The 17,473-nt window shown below is 44.8% G+C and overlaps 1 protein-coding gene across 1 annotated transcript in view; it reads right to left on the reverse strand.

Moving 5' to 3' along the window:
- Positions 1-205: 205 nt before the first annotated feature.
- The window catches only part of ablim3 (actin binding LIM protein family, member 3), a 39,246-nt gene continuing 21,978 nt past the window's right edge, over positions 206-17,473 (reverse strand). The window contains exons 6-25 of the mRNA XM_034544163.1: positions 16,230-16,345; positions 14,193-14,319; positions 13,894-13,987; positions 11,258-11,345; positions 11,103-11,161; positions 10,937-11,008; positions 9,245-9,406; positions 8,310-8,339; positions 8,059-8,185; positions 7,298-7,393; positions 6,977-7,027; positions 4,637-4,771; positions 4,370-4,440; positions 3,988-4,156; positions 2,922-2,951; positions 2,520-2,575; positions 2,200-2,266; positions 2,087-2,094; positions 1,877-1,957; positions 206-1,364 (exon numbers count right to left, since the gene is read on the reverse strand). Coding sequence (XP_034400054.1) covers positions 1,251-1,364; positions 1,877-1,957; positions 2,087-2,094; positions 2,200-2,266; positions 2,520-2,575; positions 2,922-2,951; positions 3,988-4,156; positions 4,370-4,440; positions 4,637-4,771; positions 6,977-7,027; positions 7,298-7,393; positions 8,059-8,185; positions 8,310-8,339; positions 9,245-9,406; positions 10,937-11,008; positions 11,103-11,161; positions 11,258-11,345; positions 13,894-13,987; positions 14,193-14,319; positions 16,230-16,345 — 1,753 coding nt within the window. The 3' untranslated portion in view covers positions 206-1,250. The remainder of the gene's footprint in view (positions 1,365-1,876; positions 1,958-2,086; positions 2,095-2,199; positions 2,267-2,519; positions 2,576-2,921; positions 2,952-3,987; positions 4,157-4,369; positions 4,441-4,636; positions 4,772-6,976; positions 7,028-7,297; positions 7,394-8,058; positions 8,186-8,309; positions 8,340-9,244; positions 9,407-10,936; positions 11,009-11,102; positions 11,162-11,257; positions 11,346-13,893; positions 13,988-14,192; positions 14,320-16,229; positions 16,346-17,473) is intronic.

Below are 17,473 nucleotides of genomic sequence, written 5' to 3' on the forward strand. Positions count from 1 at the left end.
ATTAAACCAACGACGACTTTAGCAGTGCTGGTCACTAGCTAGCTTCCACCCTTCAACATAGCGAATAGGTCTAGTAATTAAAAACATGTCAAACAATTCCTTTAAAAAAGATTCCTCAGTGGATAGTTCCTAACTACAAATTATAATAAAAAAAAGAGACAGAATTTGTTTAAAGTTTAATTTTGAATCACAAAATGAACCGTATTCAAAGGAAGTAAAGTCTTCGACAACCCTGGATCTTTGTCAGTATATGTTAATACCTTGCAGTGTGTTTCATTGTGAGTGAATATAATCTCTGAAACTACAAAATTATTGGATTATCATTCTAAAAGAGAATCAATAACTGTGAGTTTAAATGTACGGATGACGAGTCCTCATCCTAAAACATTTAGTCATCGTTCTATTGCGATGAGCTGGAACACATGGAGCAGGAGGACTGCATCTGTGTTTACGTTATCTACTTAATCTACTGAATTGCACATCCTTTTAGGTTTATGATACAGCTGCACAGTGAACTGCATCTATTGGTGACCTTTAACTATTTAACCAGAACATTATGGAAGGGATCTGCTAATCTGTATATCTGCATTCTCACAAAAAGTTGAGTCCACCTCCCATTGTTACATGTTTTGTTCTGTATGAGTAAAATGTAAACCAGAGAGAGACGGTATTTCAGGTGACAGAGCAAAAACAGGGAACAGGTAAACAAAATGCATCCTTATAAACCAAAGCAAAGTGATGCTGGATGCTCACTCTCATTTTTCTCATCTAATCATTCACACTGATAAAGTGTCATAAATGATATACAGTATCTACATTCTACTCATTCAGATTGCTGGTGCTGCACACTCATAACTAAGAGACCATAACAAATAAGGCAAAGCCAAAATTCTCCTCTTTATGTTTTAGTGCTGCAGCTCTGGTCACGGACATCCCCACATGATGCCTTAAGAAAAGCACATCACTAATGTACTACACTCTCTATTGCTTACACATCACTGCAGCAAACTGCCACAGTTGCACTGACAGCCACAGTTGATCCGTCCATCTGTGCATAACGTCTCTGTGACCTTCCCTCTGTATCTCTGGTGGGACCAGAATTTGGTTCGTCTTATGAGGAGATCTCGAACAGGTTCTCAGCCATGGCAGTGAAACTGAGCAGAAGTCTCAACATCTCTTTCTTCACCTCCTGCAGGCCGGCCAGTCTCTCGCTCCGGTTATGACCGTATTCAACGGACGTCCATAAGTTATTAAAACAGTCGGGCCTGCTTCTTGAGGTCATTTCTCTTCCACAGAGCCAGCCGGTCAAAATCCTCCACAGTCATGCCAAACACTTGCAGGAACTCCTCTGGGGACAAGTGACGCTGAGAACACAAGAAATAGAGATGACACACAGCTACCTCTTTATACCTGTCGTTTTTAAAGTGCCCAATTAATACATTCCTATAATATACAATTATTTTCAACCTGGCCTTAATTGCCATTGAGGATATCACGGTTATAATGACAAAAAGACATTCATTTTTAGTCATTTTTTTAGGCAACCTAAATTAACCTTTTTTAGGCAAACACCTGTTTTATGAAACACCTAAATGAATTAATCTAAAATAACGTTTAAAAAAAAAAACAGAATTATACAACCGGCACCAGACCATAATGTACGGAGTGCAAATTGACACAAATTAGTAGTAAAAATTTCAATGAATATATTGTTTAGAAACGGAAGAATATTTTACAGAGTTTCGTTTGGTTGGGTTTCAGAGTGGCCATGCGGGCCTTTCTATTTCTAAAATCCTGGCTACACCGCCTGTTTTTAACTAGACCAGGGGGAACTTATTCCAAGCACAGTTGGCCTTATGGCCCATTCATAACTCACCTCCAGTCTGGCTCTGTCTGCATCTTTGGGCAACCTGTTGCGACCCCTAGTGGTGACAATAAGCGCCTCATAGGGGTAAATCTGCAGAGGGGAAGAGGCAGCATGTGTCATCAAACTTTGGACACTTAGTTTACAATAACTTTGGGATTATTCAACATCCAGGCTAACCCACATGGAATTAATTATTAAAGTATTTGATTAAACCCTTACCGTGTATTCTGCTGGGAGGGAAGAAAGGAAATCAAGTTAGTACAATAGAAAAAAAAAAAATTAAAATGAATTGCTTCACTGTAATAAGTGGTCGGTGTTTTGTATTATATTACCTCTGCTTCCCCAATTGACCTCACTGCCACTATCATACGGGTACTGGTAGCAATCAGCACTCTGAGGCTGCAGGTGTAGAGAGGAATAATAGCGACTTAAACATATAGAAATACTAGTTTTAGTCTGAGATATAAACATGTAATACGATGAGGAAATAACAACAGCCCTAACAATACAGAATTCCAGTGCCCCGAAGTTAATGGTCATTTCATACAACAAATGTCGTATTAAAGATGTCCGACCTGTCTAAAATAAGCCCCAAGCCTATGTAATTCATACAGCTAATCACGGTGCTGTGTCATGTTCACTGTGGTCTCACCCTCTGGATGCCGTTGCGTCCGTATCCTGGTAGCGAGGCGGACTTACAAACAAAATCTAAAAGAAAAAAAGAAAGCAGTAGTAAAATATTACCATCGTCAAGCCAAACAGTCTTCAATTTCCTATTATTCTCATGTCATTTTAAACTTTGGAATGGTATGGTCAGTGCCAGGTCAGTGCCAGAAGATGGCGCTCCTGACCAACCCAAAAAACATCCTACAGTTCCAGATGTGTGCACATAATACTGGAGCTTTGTTTATGTAAGGTCACTGAATCCAGCGCAAATATGTAATTTATGATCCAATGCAAATCTTCATTCAACATCTCCATACAAAAACAGCTACTGTATGAACACCCCCTTAAAAACCCAGAACTGAGGAGGTCTTATTATTGACAAACTCACCGCTATCAGCGCTGTACTGAGATCTTGGAGCTGGGAAATAAAGAGATCACACAGTTACAAGATATCTCTCTTATTGCACACACACACACACACACAAATGATGCATCAATTGTAATGCGTCCTGCCTCAAAATGTTGATTATTGTCCTCAAAAATATTCAAGGGAAATTGCTCTAGAGATTAGACAGCTATCTCTCTCGTTAGAGTGATAACATAAAAAAAGAAAAGGAGCAAGTTGGGTACCAATCAAGCCCTGAAAGGAACACAACACATCAAAGGGGCAATAAGGCAGATATAGGGCAGGCAGGACTGGCTCCAAGAAGAAGTGGATAAATAAAAAATGTAAAAACAACATACAAGCACAAAGACACGCTTCACCGTCTAATCGCAAAACACAGCTTGTATGGTTACAATGTATGTTGCCTTTCAAGCGGAGCCAGCAGAGTCCCGTTCAGTTGTGTCCCCTCCCATCTGAGAAAGAGCTTTAATGAGATATTTTACTGCTCATAAATAAACCAGGATATGGGACACCAGCTGTGGTGAGCGAGAGGCTGAGGTAGATACACGGAGAGATGGACAGATAGAGGGATGGAGAGTTATGGATCATAATGGAGACAGACTGGTGTCTGAACGTCCCAATACGCTGTGCGACCACTAACTCTTCAGGTCGCTTCAGATCCGGCTTCATCACATCTGGCACAACTGGTTGAACACTCTTCTCTCGGTAGCTTGAAATGTTCAGACTCAGTGCCATCAGATATCCCCACAACAATGACAGGCCACATCTGCTGCACCTGTGGCAAGCCAGCAGCAGCTGTTCAGCTATCTTTTCATCTCCATAATGCCTGCAGCAGCAGCCATGACCCTCTCTGACCTGCATCCACAACCTCACTGCCGTCACTCCAAACCCTGGTGACAGCGGATATTGAGGCTCATAAAAAACTGCCGTGGCCGCACACGCGGTCACACTGGGAGGGACAAAGACATGGCAGCGCAGGCATGAACTTGCAGAAACAGCGAGGAGGAAAGACAAAGAGGGGGGATCCAGAGGGGGGAGGGATCCTTACATCCGTTGACGGTGTTGTTGTACGCCGTGGTGCCGTAGCCTGTAGTGTTGAGTGTTTCCTTGCTCCCACTACGAGAATTCCTTGCACTGCCCCAGGGGTCGTTGTCATAGGAACCAGATCTGGCTTTCATCTCCTCCTTTAGGATCAACCTCCCGATGCCACTCCCGATCTGAGGGGGAGCGACGAAAGAGTCAAGGGGGGGGGGGGGGGGGGGGGGGGGGGGGGGGGGGGTGTACAGTGAATGAAGCAAGTGCAAAACAGGGGGACAGTTAACAGGCACCATAGCATAAGAAGTGCATTAGTCATGGGTGTTTCTTAAGGAGGTGACTTTCTCCAAACCAAATGTTGAAGAAAGAGAGAAAGAAAATAACGAAGCCCTTACTCTTTGAAGACCGGGACTCCAACTCTCTTCATCTCCTCCTGTCGAGAAGCGTCTCCTCGGCACCCGATAGGCTGAGAGACAAAAACAGATAAAAGAGGTTCATTCCCCTCACATGTATAAAGAGCTCGTTGTGGAACGCAGTGGGTGAGTGAATAAATATGACAACACAGTTACAAAAGGAACTTCGATGTCCGTGTGTGGTCCAGCGGAAAATCAAAACAATGCGGCTTGCCACTGTGAACTCAGTGAAATGACAGTGTTTCGTACCCCTGGGGGAGCTGGTGTAAGGGGAGTAGTCAGACTCGGACTGGGTATATGGCTCAGGAGAGTAGGTGGACAGCCTGGAGGATCTGAGGATGTCCTCGCTGGTCCTGCTTTTGGTGGCTGCGTTCACATGATTGCCTGTGAAGGAGGGATAGGTTAGGAGAGAGAAAAACAGACAGAACCACAGTAGGTGGTAATTATGTTAAAGAAATAGTTTGAAATTTCGGGAAATATGTTCATGACCTTTTAATGCTAAGCCTAAAGCGGAAGTCAATCGTCTCCTGGCTCCAGCTTCAAATTGAATAGAGACGTGAGAGTGGTGTCTCGTTTTGACAAGAACTGTGAATAAACTATTTCCCAGGATGTTAAACTATCCCTTTCCGGAGGAAAACGTGGAAAGGAATACCACAATGATTTACAGCCAGAGTAGATGTACGCTTCATATTTGCGGTCATCACTTCCTGCATTCCTGTCAGAGGAGATCCATATCCAGCAAAAAAATAACCAGCATTCAAGTGAGCTCAGTTACTGCTCAGCCTGCGGCACACAGTCGCTGCATTCATGGCGTGAGGCGATGATATCGATGCCACTCTGCACTAAAGCACAGTCAATGGGAGTCAATGGATGTGACATGCAGTGTAATGTCAGATAGATCGCTCTTCACTCAGTTTGCCATTAGCCGCGGCGGCACAGATCCACGATCCATTGAATTCCTATACACATGATGCATGACACTGATGGCAGAAGTTCTCATGTTGACACACACTTTCAGCTCGACGACACACACGCGCACACCCACGCACACACCCACACACAGACAGATTGGACCTTCTGCCGGAGGAAGGATGGCTGTCCAGCATTGACATGGGAGGACCAATACACAAAGGCAGAAACACAGACACACACGACAGACATAATAATCTATCTACCGACAGTGAGTGAAACAGCGAGAGGAGAGAGGTACTTACAGTGGCAAGGTCACCGGGGGGGGGGGAAGTGAAGCAGAAGGGTGGCAGGAAGTGAATAAAAGGGATCGGATGCAATAAAAAGGTGAAAAGGAAAAGGGAAACATTATTGGAGCGTCACCATCGGAGAGATGTGTCAATGTGAGAGGTTTGCTAGCGATATGGAGAAAAGGAAAAAGGCTGATATTTTTAAATATATATAGGTAGCACTGAGTAGTACATAACAGGCTTTTGATGCACACAGCAACATCACACGTGTCTGTTGTGACTATGAATATACGTCAATCCTGTTAAGTGCTAAAACAAGAGAGAATAATAATCAATAGCTGTTAGGACGACATAAAGTATGAGAAGGATCCATGTGACAGAAGTGTGTGCTTGGAGTTTTTTTTAAATGATTCTTCGTTGACAAACATGTGTTGTGGGAACATCATGGCCTGCAATGTACTAATTACAACCGAGAAACATAGAAGGGCGAAAGTGTCTGTACACGGGTCGACACAGTTCACTACCCCACGAATACCACCACATACAGTACAGGAGAACATGCAGGACGACGAAGATAAACAAACTCCATCAAGAGGTCTTGAGTCAGCTGAAAAGCATTTTCCACTGTGACGTGTGAAGGATGGCTGATGTGCATTTCAGTTTAATGACTCGTAATAAAAGGCAAAAATAGCATCTGGAGTTAACCGCGTTGCTGTGTTACTTGATTGAATGACAGCATAGACACACGCTGTTAAGAAATCAGACTTCCCTCTCACATACTCGGTGTGTTTTTCGACCAAAAAAACCAGCTGTCCCTGCATTCAAACCGTTACAATTACAGAGACGCCCCCTTAAATCACACACTGACCACTGGTTAACTAGACGGAGTCTCCATGGCAAATATACATTCTAGTTATAATGCAGTTTTTTTTCTCCCCACTTTGCTTTGTTCTATTGTTCCGTTCTATTCTGTTAACTTGTGTCCTCAAGAGTCCCGTGTACTCAACACTTGTCACGCCTGAGCAACCTTCACATCATTTTTGGTCTATTCCAGTCCCATTTGCAGACAAGAACCTGTCGTGCTGCAGAAGCAGGCACGTGTTAGCGGCATGCACATTGAAACGTTGCTCTTCTGCATTCAGCCAATTACAAATGCAATGAGTCCAATTTTGAAAAAGCGCTTTTCAAGTCAAACTCTATTTCCGTTTGTGCATTTTCCGTCTTTTTGTTTATTGGTGGCTTCATTCTCGATGACGACCGAGCATCAATATTAATCACTCATTAATAACATCAATAGGTCAGCAAAAACATCTACATGGAGTACTCAAACACAGCAGGACTAAACTGACAGGAGGACAGGCAGGCTAAGGCGTGGCTAACTGCACTGTACCCGTTCTCGTATAGATGGGAGGCTTCTTGTAGATGTTGGGGTCCCCTGTGGCTGAGGAGAGAAAGAGGAGATGGAGGAGTGAAGGAGTGAAGGAGGCGAGGATGTGAGTCTCTATCGGGGTGATTCGGAAGGGACGAGGCGGAGGTACGAGGGATGGTTGTTCAAATTGGTTCAAAATACGACTATTTTCCACAAAACTCTGATTCCTGAACTTAAAATGAAAGATTTGCATCAGTGAATAATTTCTGATGAAATCTTCCCCCGCGGAGTAAAACATTGATGAGATTGTGAGTAGTGCAATGAGGAGATGGGGAATCCTACCTGGTACATGAAAATGTTTAGGGGGCTGGTTTGTGGTGGGTGTGCTTGACCGCCCCTCTTGGCCGTAATAAGGTGAACTCCTGCCACTCTCAGAGCCTGCAGCCAACCACAGCCAATCACAGCAAAGGAAACATGAGAATGAAGGAAGGCCTCAACGCAAGTCTCATCCAGGCAGATGAAAACCAAAACGGCATTCATTCAAGTTACAAAGTGACATTGGATAACTATTCCACTTGTGTAATGACAACGGTTATTGACTTGTCTTCCTATGACAGTAATTACAGTGTCAATGCACATGTGTAAGAGTTGAATGAAATGACAGCCAAGGAGCAACTGCAGCATATGAGATAGTCAAACAACTATTTTGGAGTAAAGTGAAAGAGATTCTGCCCAAAGGTGGTGAATCTGTTTATCCTTTGTCACCAGAAGACTTAGCAAGTTCTTTCAAAAGCCGTACCGTAAAAATGGTAATTTGCCGTTTTACGAGGTGCTTTGTGAAGGATGAATTCTTGGCCAGAAGCAGTAGCTCCACTTGTTATGCTAACTGGCCGTTGGCCACACACTGCACAGGCACACATAAGAGCGGCATCGACCCCCTCATCTCGACATCGACAAAAATGTTAAATTACTAAACTTCACGAGAATCATTCCCGACACTAAGTTCATTAAGTACTGCATGGTGGACTTCATGAAGAAAGCATACTGATATCAAACTCTGAGCTTATAAGCAGACAACTAGAAGTGAATGCCATCTGACTCACCAGGGTAGGCATAGTGCTGCGGAGAGCGAGGCATGATGGGTGACGTGCCTTGGCGACTGTATGTTGGCGAGTCAATATAACCTGGACTGGAGCACCGCCTCTGCTTTATATCCAGGCTGTCGTAGTCCTGAAAAGAGAAAGGGGAGCCGAGGTAGAGGTGAAAAAAGAGCGAGGGGGGCAACGAGGAGACAAATAACTTACTGACAAAGTGACAAAGTCAGTCCATTTGCTCTGCTAGGAAGAGTGCTTACCTGAGAATAGGGAGAGAGTGTCCCAAGTGACTGGAGAATGAGTGGAGAGAGAAGAGTGAGCATTTATAATGTAGCAACGTGGTGAAACCAGAACAATACCTCATATATCATGTATTTACAGGACCACAAGAAAAGACCAGCCAATCTTCTCAAATGTAATCTATGTGCTTTGTTTCGTCCTACACGGGTGACTGGTGGGGTTTTCTGCATGGGACAAAGTGATGACTTTAAGCCACACCATTTTTATTTATTAGATTGAAATGTCAGTTAAAAGGAAGATACCACTCTGGTGTCTGTTTAAAGCTCACTAATTAACTATTCATATCGCTGTTATTTTATTCATACGCAAGCCGAAATGTAAAAATGTCACGCTGTGGTTTGTCTGAACTAATTCTGGGTTTGGCTTGGTTAGTGATCTTTAGAGGTGCTGTGAGGTAGATTTATTAAACATTGGACAGAGCCAGGCCAGCTGTCTCCGCCCTGTTTCCAGGCTGTGTGCTAAGCTTAGCTAGTTGCCTGTTTTCTCATCTGACTGTAAAGTGTATTTCCCAAAATGTCAAACTATTACTTTGTGGAAAGACAATTATCAGAACCTGGTTTGATTGTCTGTATGTTGTAACATATACCAATCTGTAACTTCAACCAAATAACAAGGGTTTTAAAATTAAGTTTAGTTAAAAAATATTTCTTATCTTTGTCTCAAAAAAAGAAGTAAAAATGAAAAATAAAATAAAAAAGTTCAACTAAAATGACCAATTACAGAATCTCACTTTACCAAATAACACATAAGAGAAATCTAAATGCTATATCAGTTGCAATGAAGACACTTCTTATCCACAAAGCTAAATTTAAAAACCAAACAAAGTGTTTCTCCTGAATGCAGACCGACGATGAGACCAAAGCCAAGTTTGGCCTGGAGTGTGTTGCAGTAGTACCTCCCCATAGCTGTAAGTTTCTAGCCTGTCATCAGAGGTGTATCTGTGGTACGGCTGGTATGAGGAGGATATGAGGTCTGGCTGTTGGACCTCGTATATGGCCTTGACCTTTGGCAGGGCAGCTAGGTCCTTATAATCTAGGAACTGATTCTTCACTCTGGCCTGGAGAGAGGACACACACATACACCCACCAAAGACAGAGACAACAGCAACAAGACCCAACATCAACCACATGGACAATGCACAGTAACAAAGTAGAATGGAAACTGCACCAGTGATGCACCAGTGAGCCGATCATGCAGGGGTGAGAGGGGTGAAAAAGAGCTGATGAAGCACACACATGCTTGATATGCGCTCATCAAAAGTACACATGTACACTGCAGAACCTGACAGCGGTGTGTAAGTTGTTGACCTTCAGGTGCTCAGCATGTGTAAGAAAGAGAGGAGAGGGAGCGAGGACAGCTAGAGGAAGAGAGAGAGAGAGAGAGGAGACAGTATGGACGAGACGCATGCTTACACTGCACTTCTCCCTCATCCATCACCTTAAACAGAAAGGTCATTGATTATGAGACGAGTGCAGATCTGGGCGGGGCTTGGCAGAAAGCGGTGACTCTTGCTCGCATGCAGACATCCCTTGACATGCGAATACTGGCGACACGCAGCAGCACTCAGCAGACTGCCAAGCAGCACAGTTGGACACTGATCCATATGGCTGAAGGCTCGTTTTGAAATGGAACTGGTCCAACTCTGCAAAGCACAGAGTGACAACCTTAACATAAACCTGGTAGGTCCACCAACTCGCCTCGCTCGCTCTATACAGCATAGAGGAAGGACTGATTTAGTGACTCACACATTGTTGAAAACTGGGATAAATTTGCTTGAAATATGAAATCATTTTACATGTCTCGGTTATATTTAACCATTTCTTTCAGACTGAATCTCACTTTAACGTTGCTTGACATTTGGGAATTTCCTTCCCTTTCTTGGACAATATTCAGCCTACAAGTGCATTAGGAATACCTGCTTTGTCACAGAGAGAGTCCAGACTCATGCAAGTGGCTCTGTGAGGTATGTTGGCAGAGTAGTGAGGTTAAAATTTCATGGACTTTTCACTCACAATGAAAACTGTCAACTCTACAGAAAAGTCGGGGGATCATTCAAAGGTGGTAGGATACATTATCTCGGGGCCATGCATGTCTATATAACAATTTACCCCAATCCATCTGGTTAATATATTTCACTTGATGTCTGATAACTCTGACCTGCTGGTGGCGCTTTTTGGAAACTCAGGGGATTGCCAACATCATAAGGACTCATCCTCTGGGACCATGAACGTCTGGGGATTTTGAGAACTAGATTCTGGACCAAAGTGGCGGATCGGACACTGCCGTCCCCGTAGCCACAAGGCTAGGGAAACAACATTTGTTCTTTTTTTTTTCTTTCTTCCAAATTCATCCCAGTTTCAACTTACCAAGATCATTTCTTCACTTCTTTTTAACTCCCGTCACATCACGAGGACACAGACAAGCAAACATGCCAAGGCAGTGTGCAGCCTCTCAGGTTGACCCTTAACCATTCAAGCCTGTGGGTAGAGTGCTTGTGCTGCTGGTGTGGAAATTGTGCTTTTAGGGTGAGCTCGGGGGCGTTGGCAGCTGTAAATGACTTAAAGCTTTAAAGTAATAGGGTACTCACACATATAACCCTACTGGGAGAGCCTATGGAGGAGCCCGGTGGAGAGATGGAGGCCTCCGACAGACGTCTATGCTGTGAGGTACAAACAGACAAAGAAAAAAAGGACAAGGTGAGGAAATTGCAGTTTTCATTCACATTCACATTTTCATTTCAAACTCTATCTCACCCTGAGTCTCCTCTCTGCCCTCGCTGCCTGCTTGCATAATGGGTGCCACACCTCACATCCTGGAGAAGAGTGAGAGAAGAAGAGAAGACAGATTGGCGCTGGATGCCTCCGTCCACGCGGGAAAGTGCCCTCTACGTGTCGACATTGAGTTTCACCTGTCAGGTACATTTCCTCTCCCTCTTTGAACGTCATGTTACAGCGGGAGCATCGAGCGCAGGCCGGATGGTAGTGCTTCCCTCCCGCCTGTGAGGAGGAGAGGGAAGAAGAAGAAGAAGAAGAAGAAGAAGAAGAAGAAGAAGAGGTGTGACTGGACATAAATGATCATCATAAAGAGTTTCACGGAGTGAGGGCTAATCGACAAATGAGGAGGTCATTATCTCCATATGTTTTCTCCTGCACATCACCTGACTGCCAATACAGCGCCATCATAATGTGCTGAGACATCGTTGCATACAGAACACGATAGCCACCGCTCATTATCCTCCATACCACCATTAGAACAAAGATCCCTGTAGGTAAGTCACATGAAGTGTGTGTGTGTCTCTGTGTGTGTGTGTATGTGTGCGTGTGAGACAGACACAGAGGGAAAACATCCGAACAGTGTGATGTCACCGTGCCGGCTCCGTCCGTTGATGCAGGCCAGTTCACCGTCCTGATGTTCCTCAAATGTATCTCCACAGGGCCGACAGCTGAGGTGTGGCCCCGTCCCGCCCCCTCTGACACACCATTAAGATCATTTCTATTCATAGATGCACTGCTAACATGTGGCCGGTGTCGAGGAGACCTGAACTGTTGTGTGTGGTGGGGTATTATGTCATTTTCTGCTGCATCGACTGTCCCCCTCTTTTCATTCTACTGATGGTATCTCAGAGGCCTTTTAACCAATCCCTGCTCTCCTTGTCTGTCTCAGGTTACTCTGAAAGGAAAGCCAGGAGACGATGCAGCATTTAGCTCCCGTGCTTTCCCGAGCAACGCGGCGCTTGCTGTCTCTGGTCATGCGGTATCAATTTAGAAACTGCTGTTTCCATTTCTAATGAGGCCCCCATTCTCGGCAGTGGCATTTACTGGCTGCTATATTTATTGGCAAACTGAAACACAGAGGACGGAAGGAAAAGGAAGGAGGTGAAACCAAAGAAAGGAGGTTTTATGTTCCTCTTTCTGCTTCCTGTCTTTGTTTCTCTCCTTCTCCATCTATTCTAAACTACTCATTAAAACTAACAACCACTGGCTCTGGGAATTTGGACTGAAGAGAGGCTCTGTGGAACAAGCCTGAAGTCAGTCAGAGGTATCCGTACGGCAAAGTCCACCAACATAATAATGAAATGTTACTTTACTTACAGGTAAGTCGATCATTTATTGGTATTTGGGCAATGTAGATTTCAAAGACAAGAACATTTTTTACAACTAAAAATAAATTAAAACAAAAAGTTTTTCTGGCTTTTCTTTCAGTTGGATTCAGAGCCAAGCTTTCGATTTAATTCAGCTTGACCCCTAGAGTCATAATGGCCACATATTTGGGAAATATAACAGGTACCACGTGCCACACTAACAGAAAGCATCTGTAATTGGTATCCTAAATAAAAACTGTATGTTTGGAGAGTTACGCACTTCTTGGATCTGTGAGTCTAATCAGTTCTTAACGAAGCAAATCATTATGAAATAAAAATTTGACAGAAGAAAGAAATGAATGTCACGCGTGCAAGCACACAGAAATGATCAGAGGGAGATAGAGAGGCACACGCAGAAAGAAGAGAGGGAAAGAGAGAGAGAGACATAAAGTGAGAGAGAGAGAGAACGAGAGAGAGAGAGACATAAAGTGAGAGAGAGAGAATGAGAGAGCGAGAGAGACATAAAGTGAGAGAGAGAGAACGAGAGAAAGAGAGAGAGAGAAATACATAAAGTGAGAGAGAGAGAAAGAGAGACAGGGAGTCTCACAGATAAAGACTGACATGTCCCCATGTCTATAAATAGCTCAGAGAGGCTGACAGTCAGGAACAAAACACTTTACACCAGCCACACTGACAAGCAAAGGGACAACAACGCCTTGTGTGTGTGTGTGTGTGTGTGTGCGTGTGTGTGCGTGTGTGTGTATGTGTGTGTTTGTCCGACAAAGTTTTGTTCCCTTTCCTTAGGTTGCGACAGACAAGAGACGCCCTCCGGAGACTCCAAAACCCTTAATTAGCATGTGCACATGATCACTTTCATTATTTCCCCATCACCTCTGTCTTCCTCTGTCCGCCTCAGCTCCTTCTCCTCCGCTCTCCTCTCACCACTCTCCAGCGTATAAGAGCACGCTAAGCACACATTTCTATCACTGTCGAATTTGCCGTCTGGGTGTTTCCTCTTCCCATCTTTTCCCTTCACTCTTTATCCTCTGATCTTTTTATAACTCATTTTTTCTCTCTGTCAACGCCTGACACGTAGTTACGACTCAATCTAGCTTTTTTGCCTCCTGTTTGCGCAGGTAGGCTTCTAAAAGTAAACGCGAAGAAGTGGATGTGCACCGATGTTTGACCAGGCTAACGCACTGCAGCTGAATTTGTTTTGGTTGAGTAGAGCGGCACAACATTTTTTATCACCCGCCGATCTTAAGTCGCTCACTCCCTGAAGCACGGCGGGGCTTAAACGGAGACAAGGATGAAATGCAACTGCTCAACTCTGATAACGATGATTGCGCTCCCAATTTGGATTTCTCTGTCACTGCAGAATTCTGCACAAAAGTTCTGTAATTCTGCACATCTCTTAACAACGAGTAACGACGTCTCGAGTTTGAACCGGGTCCCGTTCTCACCTCCAGAACCCTTCCACTGATGTATCGGCTGCAGGTCTCACATTTCACCCCGTACTGGGCGTGGTAATCGGCCTCACAGTACGGCACTCCATCCCTGCAACACAGAGAACGAAAAAGAGGAACCGCTGTAGCGTGTTAAATGCACAGTTTAGCCGCGAGAGCTGGATAGCCACCGGATATGAAAGATCCAGTGTGTCGACTTGTACCTCTCATCCGAGTGAGACGCGAGAATCACACGCACCCTCTGGACATGTTGAGGTTCTCTTCACACACACACACACACACACACACACACTCACTTGCTGATGTACTCTCCCGTGAGGATCATGTTGCAGGTCCGACATCTGAAGCAGCTGACGTGCCACTGTTTCTCCAAAGCCAGGAGGGACTGACCCTGCTTGATCTCGGCTCTACACCCAGCGCAGTCTGGAGAAGGGCAGTGGGTGAGAGAAAGGAGAGAAAGGAGAATGGGAAAGGACAGACAGGAGAAAAGAAGTGGAGAGGGGAGAAGAGTTAAAGGAAGAGATAAAGGGAGCCCAGGTTTAATTGTACGTCTTTAAACACGCTCTGAGGCTTGTTCTCTCAACTGTAAGCAGTGTTAAACATGATTGAATGCAGGCAGAATCACTGAAGGAGCCTCAGGGCCAAAACAGGTGCATAAATTCCCCCCCTCACACGAGACATGTATGAATCTCCCTCTGTCTGTTTCTCCCTCTCACGCCAACACTGGCACACCGTATGCACACAGACAGTAATATTCCAGTTAGGCCACAGCGAGTGGTTTCGACCACTGCTAACAGGGCGAGAGAGAAGCGGGACAGCGCCCAGGCTACAAATGATGCACGGCTGCAGAGCGTCAAAAAGCTGAAAAAAAAGGTCAGCGCTCCATTTGTTTCCATTTGGAAGACGTTTGGCCAAGGGTAACCTTTTCTGACCCGGTCTGCTGCCCCCTGAGAGGAGCCGGGACTCACAGGGGAACCGCTCCACTTGGCCCTGTCAGCCAAGACAAATTGTGTTTTGCAGTCCAAAGAAACCTGCAGTGTATTGAGTTGGGTTTCTGCAGTCCAAATAAATCTTGACTGTCATGGTGCTGAGTCTATACAGAGCCAGGATTCCAACCCCAGACAGTGACTGTGCACAGCTGATTTTCCTCTGAGTCATGATACAGTTTCCTTTCAGCCAGCGAATGTAATTGGCATCAAACGTCTAGAAATGTAGGTGACAGAGCTCGTGATCGGTAGTTACCGACAAAACAGTGATTTGGTGAAACTATACATGGTCACTAGTAAAGTAATTAATGTTACGGAACAGCGTTTGCACTGCAATGTGTTTCAAGGATGAAATTATACTTTTGCTTGAAAGTACCTGAGGCTAATGTGAGTCCTGGTAACCCAACATTTCATAAAAAAGCAGATTATCGAGTTATACACGACCAGTATGATGTGAGTAGAGGTCTTTATGGTTTTCATAAAGTTTTCATGTGATTTATTGAAGTTAAAGACATGTGAACAGCCGTGCATAACGCGGCCGTTCTCAGAGGCTGCGGATTAAACCGTCGGCCATAAAGTCTGTCTAACATTTGACCTCCCCACCCCCCAATGTTCCTTTCATAGCTTTTTTTTCTCCTACAATAATCATTTTGTACTGGCTAAATGGATTTTTTACTACTTTTGCACATGGAGCATTACAGGCTGTAAAAGGCAGTGCATTACATTTAGTATCGGCACTCTGTGGGCCGTCTCACAGAGTGCCACCTCATAAGACGGAGTGATGAACACATACCTGGGGAGCCGTTTGGATTTTATTCTCCTGAATGGAGCGATCTGGAGAGGACAGTTATTCACTGCCTCTCCACCATCTGTTATTCCTGCACAGCCAGTGAGCGGCAGCCTGCTGTCTGTGCGCCACACTTCACAAATGATTCACCATCAATCACTATTGCTCTGATGGGGCATCACAATTGATCGTTTTCCTGCTTTATTTTGAAAGGGTGAGGGCCATGTACTCCTCCCACATAAACTTCTCTGATAACACATAGAATCAGTGCATTGTATGCTCATGTGGGAATGTGTGCCAAGTGTACGGTGACTAACATCACATCCTCTATTCTCTGCATGTTCAGTGTTGACAGTAATGAATGAATGATGTGTCTGTTTGTGTTGCATAATTCTCAGCTGGTGGATCAGCGCGACAGGTCGGACCACTGATTTGACAGACACTTGATTAGCTAAATGAGCTAAATGGGCCTTGTGGAACCATCGCATTAGACTCAGCACGCTGCAGCGCCATGGTGGCCCTAAACAGAGCGGACGGAGCGAGGCGGACGCTGGACTTACGGCTGGGCCCGTGGATCTTGATCGGTTCATTTGGCTTGACGAGTGTGCGAGTGCACTGCTGGCACACGCAGTCCTTTCCGCTGAACGTCACTCTGTCTCCGATGGGGAAGGGTTTACTTAGGAGGACAAGGAAATGGAGAGAGAGAGAGAGAAAGAGAGAGAGATAATTAGACAACAAGCACACAATGGAGATGAAATGCCTGCAGTGATTCTGTGTGTTTTACATTACACCCAAGTGCACTCAAGGGAAATAACAAATGGGTGTTGGCAGAAACATGATTGGGTGACAGACAGGCTGACACAAGCTAAATACAGTCCGGCATCTTCTATGAAGCTGAAAATACATTTCCAAACTGTCGAGGCGACGGGTTAATAGGACGTTGATTGTTGCATGAGCACCTGGCTGCTCTGTGATTAAAGAGGCGATAATGTGACGCTGCCACTGGCTTCTGAAGGGGAAACTGTCTCTCTCGGTGAGAATGAAAACTTATTAGGGGGACTGTGTGGAGTGCATACTGATCTCCACCGCCTCTTTCTCTCTCAAACTGTCCGCCCAGTTTGCGCTCTGCCTCACTTCCAACACATCTGGTGGCGCCAGGCCACAGTTTACTTCCCCGCTTCAACGCTAAACGAAGATTAGGAAGAGCGAATACACACACGGACAAACAAGCAGAGTCCACGACGGCAAAACAAGCGTCTATGAAATTTAATTTACCACATCGTGATAGATGGCTTTTTTTTTTTTTCTCTCTTTCCTCTTCTGTGGCATATTTGTGGAGACAGATTGATTTCTTTATGACTGGGGAGGATGTGAGAATGAATGGGGGGGGGGGCTAAAAGGCTTAGGGAAGGCTGTTTAAAAGACATAGACGGCAGTAATCCTTTTACTCCCCGCCGAAGCCTGGAGCCGGGGCCAAGACCCAAGGCGAGGCTAGAGTCTGCACCAGAGCTCAAAGTCTTCGCACGCACGCACACACACACACACACACACACACACACACACACACGCACATCCATGTACGGACTTATAGATGTATAGAGCCAAGCATGTATAAAGGCTTGTGCAACATGTACACACCGCTGTTGAGGATGTGAGCCCCAGTGTGTGTTTGGGGAACTATTTAACAATTTTGGATTGTCTAAATATCTACGTAAATTTGTTTTTGCATTTATATTATTAAAAGAAGAGCAAACGGAAAGGATGGACATGTGAGCAGAACAGATGAGCCATCATCCCCCAAATT

The sequence above is a fragment of the Cyclopterus lumpus genome, chromosome 10 (assembly GCF_009769545.1).
Source record: "Cyclopterus lumpus isolate fCycLum1 chromosome 10, fCycLum1.pri, whole genome shotgun sequence".
Classification (NCBI taxonomy): domain Eukaryota; kingdom Metazoa; phylum Chordata; class Actinopteri; order Perciformes; family Cyclopteridae; genus Cyclopterus; species Cyclopterus lumpus.